General features: G+C 41.7%; 1 protein-coding gene and 1 pseudogene across 1 annotated transcript; both read left to right on the top strand.

Moving 5' to 3' along the window:
- Positions 1-2,190: 2,190 nt before the first annotated feature.
- Positions 2,191-4,562, top strand: LOC134467924 (zinc finger protein 436-like). Its single transcript, XM_063221931.1, has 2 exons — positions 2,191-2,714; positions 2,975-4,562. Exons 1-2 carry the CDS (start codon positions 2,327-2,329, stop codon positions 3,829-3,831), a joined length of 1,245 nt encoding a protein of 414 aa, XP_063078001.1. The 5' UTR covers positions 2,191-2,326; the 3' UTR covers positions 3,832-4,562.
- A 4,149-nt stretch (positions 4,563-8,711) lies between these two features.
- Positions 8,712-10,899, top strand: LOC134467925 (zinc finger protein 239-like; annotated as a pseudogene).
- Positions 10,900-19,217: the final 8,318 nt, after the last annotated feature.

Below are 19,217 nucleotides of genomic sequence, written 5' to 3' on the forward strand. Positions count from 1 at the left end.
TAACCAAACGTCAGTATTTCCCAGGACATGTCATGATTTTACGACCTGTCCTCGGCGTCCCGGGATATTTTATGAAATGATGGAAATGTCCTGGTTTTCATGTCAATGAAACATTAAAACTCCTTTAGGTAACAAATAACACGCAGGTTTACTAGAGCCTGCATTTCAAATAAATTCGATGTCATCATGTCAGGGCCAGGGAACACAATTCCAACCCTTTCATTTTCCGTAGCCTGGTGTGCTTCTCACTTGTAGCATGCGCCACATTACACACCTGACGTAGCAATTCTACCATAGAAGACTCGATTGACAAATAAGATGAAAGTGAGGTACTGTCTCGTCTCCTACCAGGACTTCACGCCACAGCTTACATTTCTACCATAGAAGACTCAATAGACAAAATGAAATGAAATGTATTTATTGATACACAGGGAGGCAACATTTCTCTTTGGCGCAGGTCCCCGACCTGCAGAATATAATTTGTAAAACGGGGGGCTCATATCCTGCCGATGATGAGGCAGGGGCGAAGCCTACCCCCATTACAGGACAGGGACCAACTGGTGACGATGGCTCATAGGGATAAGGCTGAAGGAGGCTGAAGCGGACCAGGGAAACAGGACATCGGGAGACGTAGGTTGAAAGAGATGGGATCCAAGGAGACGAAGGTTGCAGGAGATGCGGTCCGGGGAGACTGGGTTGAAGGAGACGGGGTCCAAGGAGATGGAGGTTGAAGGAGACTGGGTCCAGGAAATGGAGGTTGAAGGGGATGGAGGTGGGGCGTCGGCGTCTGCTTACGCTGAGTAGCAAAGAGCGGAAACAGACAAAAACTTTTAAAACCAAGGAGTAGACATTCTATTGGCTGAAAGCTGAGGATAAGCGAGTGACGTGGCGGGATTCCCCAGCCGGGAGCTATGATTGGATAATTAAGGGCAGTGATGAGTGTGAGTTACCGTCTCGTCTTCCTAGCAGAACTTAACGCCACAGGCTTACATTACTACGCAAGAATATTGGCACGCCCGCGGTGATAGCCTATAAAATTATAAACTCGAATCCATAGAGGAACGCTCAAACGGCACTAAATGGGCGCACTAGGTGTAAGAGCGTCTGTCCCGTGTCTGACAGAAAACCATTCGAGCACTTGTGAACACAAACGTTCATTATCGGCGAGTTGTGGGGAAACTACAGGCGCAAAGTGAGGCATCGCGGCTGAGTGCATTGTGCGCAAATCAGATATTTACCGCATAGCCTTAATAAAATAGCAGAAAAATTAAAAAGAAATCAACTACTAGATGAAGCTTAGATAAAATGATCCAATTTTTGAGAATAACAATATAGCAGATGAAAAAGGCTGAAGAAGATGAAATGTAATGACATAGAATTTGTGTAAACACAGTATTGCATGTGTTATTCCAAGTCAATGCATCCATGGCCCTTTCACATGATTATCGAATCCATGAACACATCTCAATGCTACATTTTAGTGATGGTCAATCTGGGTTCATTAGTTATGGTCCAGTGCCACTAGGCTATTCCAAATTACCTGGGTTTACCTAAAGATTATGTCATTTGGAATATGTATTGTATATGTACTGTATTGTGTAACATAAATTAGAATATCCATAAATCACAAAATAAATATTACAAATAATACACCCCCCCCCCAAATTATCTCTGTCCATTCTTGAAAAAAAATAATTGCCCATTTTTTTTTTCAGCTTTGCGCGCTCGCATTTCTTTTTGGTGCCCTATTGTGCCCCTGTATAGTAATGACTCTACTGACGCCCCTGGGCACCAATCAGAGCTGTCTTATCGCTTCTACTTTCTCCGAAAATGCTAGCTACTATATTGGTGTCCTCTGTGTGAAGAGTGAAGTATTCCTCATCATCATAGTTGTTAGCATTCACTGGATACTGTGAAGACAATGACTCTTGTTCCAATTAATGCCTTCACCGGTGTCTCATCACATGTTTGTCATGAAACGAGGGGGGAAGAACCATTTTGTGGAATTGGAATCATTGCTCACATCACTCGTTATCACTCTCTGAGCTCTGAAAGGACTCTCCAATTTACACCTTGATAGGATAACATTTTGTTACAACAGGGGAGTGGCGTACAGCTCCACCTCTAGAGACCCAGGGATAAAGCTCCTGGATTCCTACTATCAGTTCAGAACTGCAGAAGACTTAAAGGCTGAAGAAGGGGAATCATTACCATCAGGTCAGAATTGCAGGAGACTTGACTATTATAAAAGGGAACCGTCCTGAAGCTGAAAAAAAGTCTAAGCCCTACAATAGAGGATCTGCACAGACACTCATCACAATAGACCATGAATGTGGATGACATTAAAGAAGAGGACATTTATGATTTTCTACCAGAGCATTTGACCAGAGACGCCAAAGACAATGCTAATAGCACACCAATGTGCAAAGAAGAACTGTGCTTGTCACATGAAATTACAGGAGTGGGGAAGTCTCTTGTTGTACAAGTCAGTGTGCATGACCGCACTTCTACAATCCAACCACCACTTCCATCACAAGAGGGAACATCTGTGAAGGTGATTAAAGAGGAAGACATTTATGATTTTCTTCCGGAGTATTTGTACAGAACAAAGAAAGAAGAGAATGAAAGTGACACTTCATACTCAGAAGCAGCCTTGGATCTGAAAAGGGAAACAGAGTCTTATCTAATGGAAAACAATGGACACATGTCAACAAGTAAGTTTGATAACATGGAACCTATGTTTGAACCGTCTTCACATTTAACTATTGAGCTGTATATTTCATTGCAAGTAGGAGAGATATCCATCAGATTAACCATCTACATACTAAATATTTACCTTTTTAAATTTCACTACAAGTACCTGGGAAATAACATAATATAGATTTGAAGGAATAGCTATGTAATTGATGAGATACTCTGTGATTCTGAATTTGTGTAACTCCTTTGTTTGTATTTCTTCTTTTTATTTGTTCAGGTGAACAACAGACATGTCATTCCAGTGTCCACCAACATGCATTTAAGGCTTATCTCAAGAAGCATCTGAGAAGTCACACTGGGGAAAGCCCTTACCAGTGTAGTACATGTGGAAAAGGATTTGCACGGAAATGTGATCTCAACAAGCATCAGAGAATCCATACTGGCGAAAGGCCTCACCAGTGTAGTACATGTGGAAAAGGATTTGCACAGAAATGTGATCTCAACCAGCATCAGAGAATCCATACTGGAGAAAGGCCTTACCAGTGTGGTGCATGTGGTAAAGGATTTGCATGGAAATGTGATCTGAACAGTCATCAGAGAATCCATACTGGCGAAAGGCCTCACCTGTGTAGTACATGTGGAAAAGGATTTGCAAATAAAAGCAATCTTATTAAGCATGAGAGAATCCATACTGGAGAAAGACCTTACCAGTGTACTACATGTGGAAAGGGCTTTGCACAGAAAGGCGATCTCATTAAGCATCAGAGAATCCATACTGGAGAAAGGCCATACCAGTGCACTACATGTGGAAAGGGCTTTGCACGGCAAAGTCATTTCATTACGCATCAAAGAACCCATACTGGGGTAAAGCCTCACCAGTGTAGTACATGTGGAAAAGGCTTTGCACGGAAAGATAATCTCAACAGTCATCAGAGAACCCATACTGGAGAAAAGCCTTACCATTGTAATACATGTGACGAAAGCTTTGCAGTCAAACAAAAACTCACCGAGCATCAGAGAATCCATACTGGGGAAAACCCATATGAGTGTGCAACATGTGGCAAGGCTTTCTCATTGAAAGGTAATTTAATCAGTCACCAGAGATGTCATACAAGAGAAAAGCCCTACCACTAGGGTTGTAACTGTACACAAAATTCGTGAAGCTGTCCATCTAATGATTTTTGACCTACGGTTCGTTACATCCCATGTTTTTAAAAGATCTCTTTATATTAATTGGTTTTATAGCTAGATTAGGCTACAAGAGGCCATTTATATATTGTTTACGTTTAAAAATAACATTGATACCGATTTGAAGCTTGGAAGTACCATCTCAAAATATCATGTGGTTGTTCTCTGGACTGAGTGGTAGCAGAACTTCAAAGGGTGTATCACTATGCTTTCTTTTGGTATTAGAATTTCTCAAATTGATATAATATTTTTCACAGCCCTACTTACCACTGTTCTGGGTAAAGCCTTTCCCTCATTTTGCAATGTACACTCATTACCCATCACCTGAGCACCTGTACAGAGGAAAGCGCTAGTGTACTACATGTGGAGAAAGATTTGCATTGAAAAGGGGTCACCAGAAGAGGCAACAGAAAATCCACAATTAACACTCCACTGCACGAGGGCAGTAACTCTGAGGTCAGAAAAGTCAAGATGCCCAGAGTGAGGGAAGCTCTACAGATATTGGATATAGACATGAAAATCTGATGGACTGGGGCATGGAAGCTTTAACAACAAACTGTGAATGAACATACTGTAGACATATATGAAAGTAGGCCTAAATGTGCTAACAAATTGTGTTTAGTGGTTTTACATAATTACATTCCCATTTCGATGTTAAGATGTTATTTCTTCAATGTCATACTACTTTTCTGGAACAAATTATCCTGATTTCCATTTGTAACAATATTCATTACTGAATTACAAATTATTATATTTGAACCATTTAAAAGTAATAAAATGCATATTTAGTTGATCAATGGGTGTTTTTTGTAGAGTCTTTCCTAAATCTAATGCAGCCATCCACACAGACCAAGCAGAGACTATTCACTATTGTTAATGCCAATGTGTTTATACAGTGGAGTGTTGCTATGGCTGTGCTTAAATTGCCCTCACATTGATATTGAAATTGGTGATCGTCACTGCTGATAATGGAGGTCATGAATCCCCAGTTATGTCTAGATAGTTGTGAGAACTGTACCTCATATTCATGCAGATACCATTTGTTATGGAAATGTCTCAATGCTTAGGAAAGCCAGGATCCCAGAGGTAAATTACCAACATATCATGGACTATAGTCTTAATAAAGCTCAAGGTGGAAAGGCTGGAATTATAATACTAATTTGGGTGGGAGGATGTGTATTATTATATTTTAATGAAGGCAAAGGATGTTACAGACAGTGTTATCATTGAAAGGACTGATTCCCTCATTGCTGGAGTTTATTCAAATCAAAGTTTACCAGATAATTATATTAAATTGTAAAATACCCAGATTGAAGTGACGATGTAATAAATAAAAACTTCACTACGCCCGTCTCATTTGGGGTCATATGTTCCCCGCTTGTTGTTGCACCTGTGACCATAGAGGTAGAAAATAACACTAGAGAGGACCCCGCCCCCCCTTTTACGGCAATCTGTAGCGGCCATTATCTGTAGGTAGATCAGAGAAATGGAAATTAACGGAGAATGAGGCTCACCTCTGTCAAAAATGGCTTAATCATGTGAAAATGTCCACCAACACACTATACAAGGACAATAGTTGAAGTATGTTGCTAACTATGTTCATAATGTATTTTATCGACTCATATGATTTAAGTAGATATTTAGCCTGACATTTCAAATCTGGTCTTTGATTAAAGTGTTACTTCATATTTACACAGTTTTAGTAAATTTCTTGACAGGGGTGGGCGTGTTCTCCATTGACTTGCATTGCCTGAAGGTACCTACACTACCTACGGAAGTTGGGAAGCTCCAGCTGCCATTTCCCAGTGCTGTCACAAATTGCTGTGTCCTCTCTAGTGTTATTTTCTACCTCTATGCCTGTGACAGGTTAGGGATAGTTTTGGTCAGGGCACAAATTTACAACTCAGAAACATTGCATTACTGACAGGTTAAGTGTATGGATGGTTTTGGGAAGGGCACAATTTGAAAACTCGGAAGCATTGCATTACTAATAGGTCAAGTGTAGGAATGGTATTGGGAAGGGTTTGATGCAATGTGGGGAACTTAGAACCCTTTTTTGAAAAAAGGGTCCTATGTTCCCCGCTGCTTCCAAGTAGACTGCTGCCGCATGGCAAAGCGCAGGTTGTTGTTGAACCTGTGACAGGTTAGGTATAGAGATAGTTTTGGTCAAGGCACAAACTTACAACTCATAATTATTGCATTAGTGACAGGTAAGGTTTTGGGATGGACACAGATTGAAATCAGGAACATTGCAATACTGACAGGTTATGTTTAGGGATGTGTTTGGGAAGGGTTAGATACAATTCGGGGAACATAGAACCCTTTTTTTAGAAAAAGGTCCCTAAGTTCTCCGGTCCCATACAAAGGCTGGGGAACATTGGACCCGGGGAGCATAGGTACACTCCCTCTCATTTAAGGGTGAGACACCCTGATCGTAAATTTCAACCAATTTTTCCCACACAAGCTGAGGATAACAAATGAGATCCAGCTGTAACATTCTCATCCTTTATTTTAATGTCTCAGGTTTTCAAGCTTTTTCTTGTCAGTGTCTTCATATATACTGGTCATACAAGGAAATCAACATTACATTTCTCTCTATATACCATGCCAGGACATACACAGGACTGGCATTTACAGACTGACATTATAAAGTGCAAGATAGAACAAGCCACAGTGATGAAACCGTACAGTAAAGTGATGAGTGTAATAAATAACAACTGAACATTTAACATTGATGAGTAATAGTGGATGGAACAGTGATGAACCAGTAACAATAAAGTGTTGAAGTAATTAATAACAACTAAACATTTAACATTTAACATTGAACATATCGGATAAAAATAGTATATATTATGTGTGTGTGTGTGTGTGAATCAAGTGTTCTTAATAGGACACTTTTTATTTATGAGATTCATTTCTAAAAATTGGAGCATAACATATTTTAGCATTCAGCTCTACTGACTCCCATTACTTTTCACTTGCCTGCATTCGCCAACTAGGCGGAACTGCAAGCTTATTGGCTACGGTGGGCACCAATCAGAGTGAGCTTTCTTATCTCTTCTACTTCCTCTGAAAATGCTAGCTACTATATTCAGTCCCTCCAGTTTTTCGCGATTCAGCGATCGCATGGATTCATGCAAATTCAATGATATTCCGCATAATTTCACGATGCCACGTAATTCCTGTAAAGCCGCATTTTTCCCGCAAAATTTTCCCCTTTATCCCCTTCAACATTCTGTGGAGTTTATTGATTTATATTTTCGTCAAAAAATAAAAATGTGACTACAATACCACCGGAGACGAAAACCAATAGGAAGCATTTTTGTTAATATGTCACTGAAACATTGAAAAAATAATTGCCTGCTATTTCGCAAGTCGACCCTCATCTCAGCTGCTCCGCGTCTCTCGCCTCCCCTCCCTCACTATACACGCAGGCGTCGGACACCCGTCTTTATTTTAACAGCAGTAGCCTACTTTTCAGTGCAATCCTGGCTGGAAAAATTGTTGCCCATTTATCCATGACGAAGAAGTGTATACAGTCATGAAATAGTGGCGGTGCTGTCGCACAGTAGCAAACATCTTACGTTAGCCTACATTTTTGCGCAACTTCTCCACTCTCCCCTGTCGCTTTCATGAGCATGCTACCCGACGGTCGTTGTCTGATATTTGTTCAATGTTCGCTATATTTGTAATTTAAGGGTCTATGTCTATGCGTAGGCACAAGCCTTCTGACACTGTAGTGCCGATAGCATTCGGAAGGATTCGGAAGTGTGGATAGGAAGTGAACGGCCCTTCCACGCTTTCACTGTGTTATTGCAATAAAGTCTTGCGAATCCATGCAACCATGCACACAACCATGTCAACAAGAGCGTGTATGCCATCACAACTTTGCATCAAGCAAATAATATGAGAGAGAGAGAGAGAGAGAGAGAGAGAGAGAGAGAGAGAGAGAGAGAGAGAGAGAGAGAGAAACGCATCTTCCAACAGGTGACATTGTAACGTTTGCATACAACCTGGCTACTGTACCCCGCGACGCTCTTCATTAGCCTACTGGTAGGCTATACCCACAAGTATTTTTTCATAACGCGCAGTCCCGTTTCCCCCCGAAGTCGTTCTAAAATATCGACAGAAATTTATGAGTGTCGCGGCCATGATTTTTTTTACACATTGGACGCACTGGCTTATAAGACGCTCTGGCAGTTTTTGACAATATTTTATTATTGTCAATATTTTATTATTCTATTATATAGGAAGTGTGTTTCTGAATCTCTCTTTCTTTTGTCTTAAGCCTGCTTACACTGATTGTGGTTTTCAGTTAGGCTACCAAAAAAATCCAGAAAGGGGTGCAAAATCTTTGCAAAAAATGAGAAAATGCCGCCACAAAATCAGACATTTTGACCGCAAAAATCACAAAATCCCAGTGCAAAATCCTGGAGGGACTGTATATTGGTGTCCTCTGTGTGAAAAGTGAAGTATTCCTCATCATCAGAGCTGTTACCATTCACTGGATACTGTGAAGACAATGACTCTTGTTCCAATACATGCCTTCACTGGTGTCTCATCAGACGTTTGTCATGAAACGAGGGGAGAGAACTATTTTGTGGAATTGGAATCACTGTTCACAATTTGAGTCGTTATCACTCTCTGGACCCTGACACCACAATGACTCCAATTTACGCCTTGATAGGATAACATTTCGTTAGGCCTATAGCTCCACCTCTAGAGGCACAGGGATGAAGCTCCTGTTTCCTTAGGTCAGAACTGCAGAAGACTTCGCATAAGAAGGGCAATCATTACCATCAGGTCAGAACTGCAGAAGACCTGACTTAAAAAGGGGGATTGTCCTGAAGCTGAAAACAGGTCTTCTGGCTACAACTCTGATCCTTGGACTATCAGAACTTGGGTGAATGAGGATCTGCATAGAAACTTCTCATAACTCACAATGAACATGGATAACATTAAGGAAGAGGACATTTATGACTTTCTACCAGAACATTTGTCCAGAGACGCCAAGTACAATGCTAATAGCACACCAATGTGCAAACAAGAACTGTGCTTGTCCCATGAAATTACAGGAGTGGGAAAGTCTCTTGTTGTACAATCCAGAGGCCATGACTGCACTACTACCATCCAACCACCACTTCCATCACAAGAGGGAACATCTGTGAAGGTGATTAAAGAGGAAGACCTTTATGATTTTCTTCCAGATTATTTGTACGGAACAAAGGAAGAGGAGAATGAAATTGACACTTCATACTTGAATAATGCAGCCATGGAAATGAAAAAGGAAACAGAGTCTTATCTAATGGAAAACAATGGAGACATGTCAACAAGTAAGTTTGGTAACATGGAACCTATGTTTAAACTTCCTTCACATTTGACTCTTGAGCTGTATTTCACTTCAAGTAGTTGGATGTGTAATATATATTTGAAGAGCTGTTGATCAGACTACATACCTACTTCTTCATATTAGATATTGAGTTGCAGGTAGATGGGAAATGTTATGATATGTTATACAAGGAATAGTAATGTAATTGATGAGACACTGACGTTTCTGAAGTTGTGAAACTCATTTGTTTTATGTCTTCTTTTTATTCGCTCAGGTGAACAACAGACCACTCATAATAATGTCAACCAACACTGGTGTACAACATGTGAAAAGGGCTTTCAAACAAAACACCATTTGTTAAAGCACCAGGGAACTCGTGTGGGAGGAAATGAACACACATGTGCCACATGCGGGAAAGGATTTGCCCGAAAACAGTATCTCATGAAGCATCAGAGAGTTCACACTGGGGAAAAGCGTTGCAAGTGTACTACATGTGGAAAAGGCTTTGCACAGAAAGGTGATCTAGATAGGCATCAGAGAATCCATACTGGTGAAAAACCATATCAATGCACTACATGTGGGAAAGGATTTGCACATAAAAATGATCTCAACAAGCATCAGATAATTCATACTGGGGAAAGGCCTCACCAGTGTAGTACATGTGGAAAAGGATTTGCAGAGAGGCCTTCACTCATTGCCCATCAGATAATTCATACTGGGGAAAGGCCTCACCAGTGTAGTACATGTGGAAAAGGATTTGCAGAGAGATGTAATCTTAAGAAGCATCAGAGAATCCACACTGGTGAAAAACCATACCAATGCCCTACATGTGGAAAAAGATTCGCATATAACAGTGATTTCAACAAGCATCAAAGAACCCATACTGGAGAAAAACCTTACCATTGTACTACATGTGACAAATGCTTTGCTGTCAAACAGTATCTCAACAGGCATCAGAGAATCCATACTGGGGAAAAACATATGGTTGTGCAACTTGTGGCAAGGTTTTCTCATTGCAAGGCAACTTTATTCGTCACCAGAGATCTCATACAGGAGAAGGGTCCTAGCACTACGGCTGTAACTATACATTCAACTTGTGATGCCATTTGTCTAATGATTCTTGACCTACAGTTCGATACATCCCAACATTAAAAATATATATTTTTTATTAGTCTGTTTATGGCTAGATAAGGTTACAAGAGGCCATTTATATGTTTTTTTAAATTTAAAAATAGCATTGATAATTGATAAGAATGATATTTGAAGCTAGGAAGTACCGTTACATTATATCAAGTGGTTGTTTTCTGTACTGAGGGGTAGCAGAACTTTAAAGGGGTGTATCACTATATTGCCTTCTTGTATCACAATACAGCACTGTGACTTCGTATCACAATTTCTCAAACCGATATAATATTGTCACAGCCCTACTTACCACTGTTCTGTCTAAAGCCTTTCCCACATTTAGCAATGTACACTCATTACACATCACCTGAGCACATGTACAGAGGAAAGGCCTTGCCAGTGTACTACATGCAGAAAAGGATTATTTCTTCAATTTAAAACAAAATTGTACTGCTTTACTGAAACAAATTATTCTGATTTCCTTGTGTAACTATATTCGTTACTGAATTACACATTATATTTCAACCATTTTAAAGTAATAAAATTCATTTTTAGTTGCTCAATGTATGTGTTTTTGTATTGTTTTTCCAAAATCCAACCCAGACAGACCAAGCTGAGACTGCTAACTATTGTTAATGCCAATGTGTTAATTCAGTGGTGTGTTGCTATGGCTGTGCTTAAATTGCCCTCACATTGATATTGAAATTGGTGATCGTCACTGCTGATAATGGAGGTCATGAATCCCCAGTTATGTCTAGATAGTTGAGAGCTCCACCTCTTATTCATGGAATTGATGATACCATTTGTTATGGAAATGTCTCAATGCTTAGGAAAGTCAGGATACCTCAGGGAAACAACCAACATATCATGAACTATAGTCCTGATAAAGCTCAAGGTGGAAAGGCGGGAATTATACTTCTAATGTTGGGGTGGGAGGCTGAGTGGTATTATATTTTAATGAAAGCAAAGTTTGTTAGAGCTATCATTCTAAGGACTGATTCCCTTGTTGCTGGTGTTTATTCAAATCAAAGTTTACCAGATAATAATATTCAATTTTAAAATTCCCAGATAGAAATTGAGATTCTCTTACTGTTCAAACTTTTACTGTCAGTTTTTTTCATATGTGCAGGTCATAAAAGGAAATTGAAATTATGTTTCTCTCTCTTAGGGTTTTCAGGCCGACGGGAACAGAGCCGGTGCCGGTGCCCGCACCAGTTACGTTCGACACTAAAGTGCTTATCTGGGAACCACCCGTGTTCATACCGGGCTCTGAACTTTTTCCGCACATGACTGTTACCCGGATGAACCTGCTGACGGCCACGNCNTCGTCACGGTTCGCAGAGAAAAAACCTAGTACGTTGCGGTTCGCATTGCGAACCAACTTTCCACTTCGCGAATGCAAATATCTGTGCCGTGAACACGGCGGCCGGTTCGCGATTAGGTGCGGGAACGGGATCCAGCACGGTTCTCAGTCGGCCTGTACTATGCCATGACATAGACATACATAAGACTGGCATTTTCAGACTGACATTAAAGTGCAAGATAGGACAAGTAGCAGTGATGAGGTAATAAATAATTGAACATTTAACATTGATGAGTAATACCAGTGATGAACCAGTAAGAATAACATTTAATTACAACAACTAAACAATTAACATTGAACATATTGCAGAAAAATAGTATAAAAATAGTATATAGGCCTATTTGTGTATTACTCAAAATCTAATCAACGGATTTGGACGAAACTTTGTGGGGTTGTTGATAATGACCAAAGAAACAAGTGATTCAATTCTGATGGTGATTCAAATCACGAACCGGAACCAGAACTTTTTAAAAGATTGTGTCAGCAGGATAACTCAAAAACAAATCAACTGATTTGGACGAAACCTTGTGGAGTTGTTAGTAATGACCCAAGGAACAAGTGATTACATTTTGGTGGTGATCCGGAATACAAACCGGAACCAGGACTTTTTTAAAGACTCTTCACCATTGCTGGCCTATATATCTAGACGCCCCTGGTGAACAGAAATTGAATTGCGGGGACTCCACAAAAACAAGGCAGAAAGACTTAGGGTGTAACATAGTCAAATGTTCTATCAAGCAGCTTCCTTGGCGGAGGCTTGCGTTCTCTGAGTGCTTCTAGTTTATTTATGAGGTTCATTTCTAAAAATCGGGGCATAAAATATTTTAGCATTCAGCTCCCATTACCTTTTCACTTGCCTGCATTCACCAACTATGCAGAACTGCAAGCTTATTGGCAAGGATGGCCACCAATCAGAGTGAGCTTTCTTATCTCTTCTACATTCCCTGAAAATGCTAGCTACTAGTCTTATTCGATTTCTCATAAACACCTGCATGCGCATGTAGAAATCAATGCACTCTAGATAAAAATGTTGCATGACGGACACTAAGGACATTCGAGATACCGCAACGGCTACATGCGCATTTAGACAGCAATGCATTCTGGCTCAAACAGTTGCATGACTGTTAGATTTCCTGTCAAACTTCAAAATTTCGGTCATGTTGCGTCGACGAGGTGACATGTCACATGGTGTCAAAATATCGCGGGATGAATGCGACTGCAGTCAGATCTATCAACGCTCGTCTGCAGACCGCCTCCGAGGTCATGCTCCCATGAACCGGTTGGTCAACAACTCACTCACGTGTAGGGCTGGGTAAAATAATTGATTTAATCGATAATCGATCAATTTCATTTAAAATTCACATAATCAATTCACAGGGCACAAAATCGATTTTTTGGTTCTTTTTCTTTTTGTTCTTTTTGTTTAGGTCTATGGAAAGTACACAGTAGGTATTAGTCAATTAGGCCTAGGCCTACTTATTACAAATTAGCAATCTGTTAACACTGTCAAGCCACAGCCCTTTGACATTTTTATATAAAAATAGGCAACATCATCTTTTGGGGGGGATCCTGGCACCAAGAAGGGAACAGATTGAATCGATTTAGAATGAATCGAATCGAATCGAATCGAATGGAATCGTGATTAACTGATTCAAAGCCCTAAGAATCGAAATCGAATCGATACAGGAACATGGCTGCGATACCCAGCCCTACTCACGTGTGTATATGAGTCTTGTCTCACACCCCTACACAAGTTTTCCCAGGTCCCCACTTCAGCTCCTCCTCTCCAACTGTCCCCCCACACCTCACACGTAGTGTGTTAGTAGATCAAACTAGTGTGCGAGCTCATTGTCTCGTTCATATTTGTGACCGACTTTAAATGCGCAGTATTTAATACCACCCACATCGTGACAACAATCTCGCTCACATGCTTCGTCTATGTTGGTTGACAGCAACAAAGTTGTATGCGGCTATTGATGAACATTTCGGTTATGTTGTGTCGACGAGGTGACATGTCACATGGTATCAAACTATTGCGGGATGAATGCGACTGCAGTCGGATCTTGCAACCCCTGCAGTTGCTTATAGAGCTCGAAAGTGACGTCACTTCCCCCAATCTCATGGGACCTCAACAGCGTTTTTAGCCGAAAATCGTAGCATGTAATCCAATGGCGGTATTAAAATGATATTTCGATCCCCTTCGAGTTGTGCCACGGGCTCCACATATGTTGTTTCTGATATTTTTGCTTCATTTTTCGTACGAACCCCAAAACTTTTTAGAAAGCTGTGTTTCTTCACATTTTTCATGCCGACGGCCTCGGAACAAAACATTGATACTTCTGCATGAATAATCTTTATCTAGCCTCTTAAACAACATATTTGTAGCCCAGCGCATATCATGACTGAGATCAGAAGATATTTACTGGCTACCATGTTGTTAGATGGTCAGCTTAGGTCCCGTGAAACGCGGAACTAAGGGGCGGGACTTTCGAGCTCTATCCCTGTCGATGCTCGTCTGCAGACCGCCTCTGAGCTCACACGCCCATAAACTGGCTGGTCAACAACTCACTCACGCGTGTATATGAGTCTTGTCTCACACCCCTACACAAGTTTGCACTGCTCCCCACTTCAGCTCCTGCTCTCCACCTGTTCCCCCACACCTCACACGTGGTATATTAGTACATCAAACCGGTGCGAGCTCATCGTCTCGTGCATATTTGTGGCCGACTTTATGCTGTATTAAATACCACCCACATCGTGACAAGTTCTCGCTCACGTCACGTGCTTTTCGCAACGTCGACGCTCGTAACAAACTCGTCCGTGCCTACGATATTGGTGTCCTCTGTGTCAAAAGTCAAATATTCCTCATCGTCAGACCAGTTCCCAGAAGAAGCGCAGTTTGCCACTGCATTGGAATCTCTAAATCTCTCCGAGGAACCCCTATATGTTCTCTGAAGATCTTCCATAGTTTGCCAAAGCAAAATTACAAGCAAAAACATATACAGTAGTCTCCTTCCTTAAAGCACAATTAACTTCGCTGACTAACTGGTCTACATTTACTATACAGTTGCAGGTACCAGTGGTTCTTAACCTGTTTTCTTAACGCACCCCCTTACCTGTGCCCAAGACCTGTGCCCAAGTTGCACACCCCCAACTGAAGCGTCTACACGTATATACACAAAAAAACTATTATTTTAGTGATTACTTACAATGATTCTTGCTTGAGATGTTAATCAATACCTTATGCCTTTACATGGGGACCAAAACATGCTTTAATTTGGCCTAATTATAATGTTTGCTTGCAGAATTTTAGTCACACCCTCAACACAAACAAAAATCCACACACCCCCTGAAATCTCAAGTGCACCCCCAGGGGGTGCCCGCACCCCAGGTTAAGAACCACTGCTATAGACTCTGATGAAGGCCTAGAGACAAAAGGAGATATAGCAGCATAGGTGGTCAAAGTTTAAATAAAAAACTGGTTTCCTTCCATGGTTTGCTTTGTAACCCTATTTGACCCTTCTAGAAGTTACGTCATCACTGACTGCGCGCACATTGTTGACTCAAACACACAGACAGAAAACCTGAAGCGCGTACATTTGTAAAAAATAGAGATCCTAAAAAGTGCACTTGTTACGATATACTGAGAGGAAATAGGCTATTTCAGAAGCATAGGAGATGTTTGTGGAGAAGAAATTAAATCTACTGACTGGACTGAGGACACCATCAGGAATGCCCGTGTCTGTGGTGGCCCCACTTCATATCTGAAGTTGTCGTGACCATCCATTTTCTTATTTCGGGAAAAAAATACCTGGCTAGTTTCTTTACAAATGTGCGGTACATGGTCGATTCTGCTCCAACAATGTGCATGCAGCCTGATTATATCACATTTGTGAAGAACATTTGCACACGGGGCCCCAGGGAAAGTCACTTATATGTCCCCCTATACAGCTTTCCAAGCTCCCATTAGGGCCCCCAGCACCAATACGGGAGGGGCCTGGGCCCTCCCTATAGCTCCGCCCCTGCATCTGTGTATAAACAGTAAAGGCGGTCTACAGTAAAGGACCTCTGGGGAGTATTCCAAGAACCTGGCTAAGTAGTAAACCAGGTGAAATGAACCTTTAGGTAGTGGTAAATCATGTAATAGAAGAGCCTGGAGTCTCCATTTTCTTAGCTAAATGACACGTTTGGACTATCTATTAGGAAGTTCACCACTTCCTATAGGTTGACTTAGACAGGTTCATCACTTAGCCTTGTTCTTGCAATAGTACCTTGGTATGTCTCCTTAAGCCAAGCTCAAACTACACGACTCCTGATTGTGTGTCCGATTTTGTTGTCGGGGTGCACCGCACACTAGAATAGAATCACAACTGTCAATCTCATCCCTGCTCGCTATCACCGAGACAATGCCCGACGTTCTATTTCCAGTCGCAAATATCAAAGAGTGTTTGATTTCTACGATTCGCGATCGGCGACTATCTTAGAACGTAGCCCACGACGAGGAAATCTTGCTCGACAATCGCTTGTGATGGTCCTGGGGGGTAACGTTCCACCGATTGTCGTAAGGGGGCTTTTCAGCCGAGAATCGGGCCGATGATCGTGTAGTTTGAACCAGGCTTTAGATGACTGAAACTGTTGGAATGCTGTCTTCAGTTTTAGTTTTGTTGTTGTTGTTGTTAGTATGTTTTTCTTTTGCAAACTAAGTATATCTTCAAATTTGTTGCTGACGTGTATCTTGGGGATGGAAAAAAAACTTGAACCTGATGACATGACTATCAAAAAAGAAAAAAATAGGCCTATAATATTCACCACAATGTCAAGAATGAATGAAATCCTTTTTTATCACGACAATGAACTATGCATAAAACCTTATAGTCTCTTTTCGGAAAAAAAATCCTTCCTCACACAATATCTCATTCATAATGCTCAATCCTAAGCGTAATGGATATACAGTAGCATTGTGATCCACAGTCCATGTGGATGATGCTGAGCCTGATAGAGTAAACACAAATCATGGATAATGTAGAGATTCTAATGCAGGGACAGACGCAGACAACAAAGCCATTGATCTCTCTCTTGCTCTCGCTCTCTCTCTCTCTCTCTCTCTCTCTCTCTCTCTCTCTCTCTCTCTCTCTCTCTCTCTCTCTCTCTCTCTCTCCTGTTGGGATGCAGTACACTGGGGAGTGTAGGCAGTGGATGGGGACTCTCTCTCTCTCTCTCTCTCTCTTTCTCTCTCTTTCTGTCTCTCTGTTTAAAAACCCGCCGACACTGCATTATGTACATATTGTGATAAACACAAACAATGAGGTGTGAAGGCAACAAGTCGACGAATGGGGAGGGGATAAGCACTACAGTACTGCGCCTTTGGATGAGCGTGCAGTTTTTATGTCCTTTGGTTTAGACAGTCGAACGGACGAGGAATACAGAATGGCAGTGTACAAGTTTTCAGTTCTTTCACCTTGGTTTCTACCCCACTCTTGCTCACCATAAGTTTGCACTGAATGGATATCCTATGTCTATACGTGTTACTTGCATAGTCTCACGCATACACACGCACGCACGATCACACAGACATACACAGCAGACACACACACACACACACACACACACACACACACACACACACACACACACACACACACACACACACACACACACACACACACACAGCACAAACACCATCCCCTGCATGTGGCCTGGTGTGGCTGTGTGTCTGATAGCCCCGGTCCAGACATGCAGTGCAGCACTGTGTCACTACTGTACGCAGGGAAGCTGACAGGAGTGGGGCAAACCGGTCACTTGTCTCAGGCCCAGTCGCCCAGGGGCAGAAGGGGCCCAGAATCAGTTCATTATATATGTACGGTACAGTTCATAGTTCATTTTGTGAACTATGAACGAATTAGTTCATTCTGAGAGCTGTGAACTGAAGTATGAACTAGTTCTGGTAGAAAATGAACTTTCCCAACACTGCCCAGCCAGGGCTGTCACCTGCCTTGATTTGTTAGTATGTTTGTGGCATTGGCATTATTTTATACTGACGGAGGGGTGTGGGGGGGTTGTGTACAGTCGGTCAGTAGTCCCAGATCCATGAGCAGAGAGGGATAAGAAGTTGTTACTCGTTACTGCATTTCTGTATGTATTGGGGGGGTGCATTGAGCTGATGTTATCCTGGGCCCAGCCAAGGCTCTCCGCTGCCTCGATCTGTATGATTGTTGCGTTGGCATTTTTCACTGGACGGAGCTAAAGGAAGGTCAAACCCTGGTCAGTGTGTCTCTGGAGAACTGCTCAGCTGCGCACTGGACAGTACTGGTTTGGCCATAATGCATACGGGGCATTTGCCCAGGGGAATGTTGATCATTTTGGCCTGGCCCTCCACTCAATGCAGTGGTGTCAGTCCATATGTGGCTACAGCTCACCTCTCCAGTTTATTTTTAAATTATTATGTTGGCTCATAATAGCTCATAATAGATGATTAAAAATAATATGGTCACAGGCCTCTTTATTGTCTTTCTCAATGCCTGGTGGAACGGTGGGTCTTGGCTGAAAATGCCTGACCTGATTTTTGATCCCAGACCAGTTCAGCCCTGCCTGCCCTGCCCGGCACTTCGATGCCCAGAAGCAGCACACTGCACAGCAGCATCGCAACGAAATACAATGGAGGATAACACAGCCAACCACACAACTGAGTACTAAACAGTGCAGTAAAGCACAGCATGGAAACTCAACACTGTGATAATAATACACAGAACACAATAATAAATAGAGTTTGAATTAAAATAAAATTTAATTTAAAAACTAGTGGAATCACTGTGGGTCACTCCCTGTGCTTGGGGCCCTGCCCTGCACTGTGCGGCCCAAAAGTAATACACAGTACAGCAGTCACGTCACAGCAAAATGCAATGGAGGACACACAGCACAACACATTACTGAGTACAAATCAGTTCAACCATTAAGACCCAGAGAGTGGAATTAGTTTCAATGATTTAATATTAACATAGTTGACAAGGAATTTGCCAGAAGGTAGGTAGTCAAATTGGCATAGGTCCCATCATTAGCCCAGGTCTCGCCGTTAGCGGATCCAGTAGAGCCTGCCATAGCCGTGCAACAGGAACCGGAACTTTAATTCCCTGGACAGGTAGACTGGACCAACCTGGTGGTGGTGGGGATGGAGGAGGAGATTTTGAACTGACCCAACCTAGGACATGAATTAAAGACACTACAGTAAGAAGGACATAATTTAAGGACACTAGGGGGACTCAAAGGTGGAGTGGTGGGCCTCCCGGTGGTCCCATAATGAAGATTGATTGGTACTTGCTCGTGCCCTATGGCGAGACCTCCAACTTAAGTAAATGAACACACCCAGTTAATCCAACCCCCTTGACTCTACTTCTTTCATTAATGAGTGCAGTAACATGCACAGAGTCAAACTGAATATTGTCAGATAAAAACAAACAACAGAATGTTCTGTGTACAAGTGTGGGAACAGTGTTCTGAAACCGGAATATTATCGGAACATGT

This window comes from Engraulis encrasicolus, chromosome 17 (genome assembly GCF_034702125.1).
Source record: "Engraulis encrasicolus isolate BLACKSEA-1 chromosome 17, IST_EnEncr_1.0, whole genome shotgun sequence".
Taxonomy (NCBI): Eukaryota; Metazoa; Chordata; class Actinopteri; order Clupeiformes; family Engraulidae; genus Engraulis; species Engraulis encrasicolus.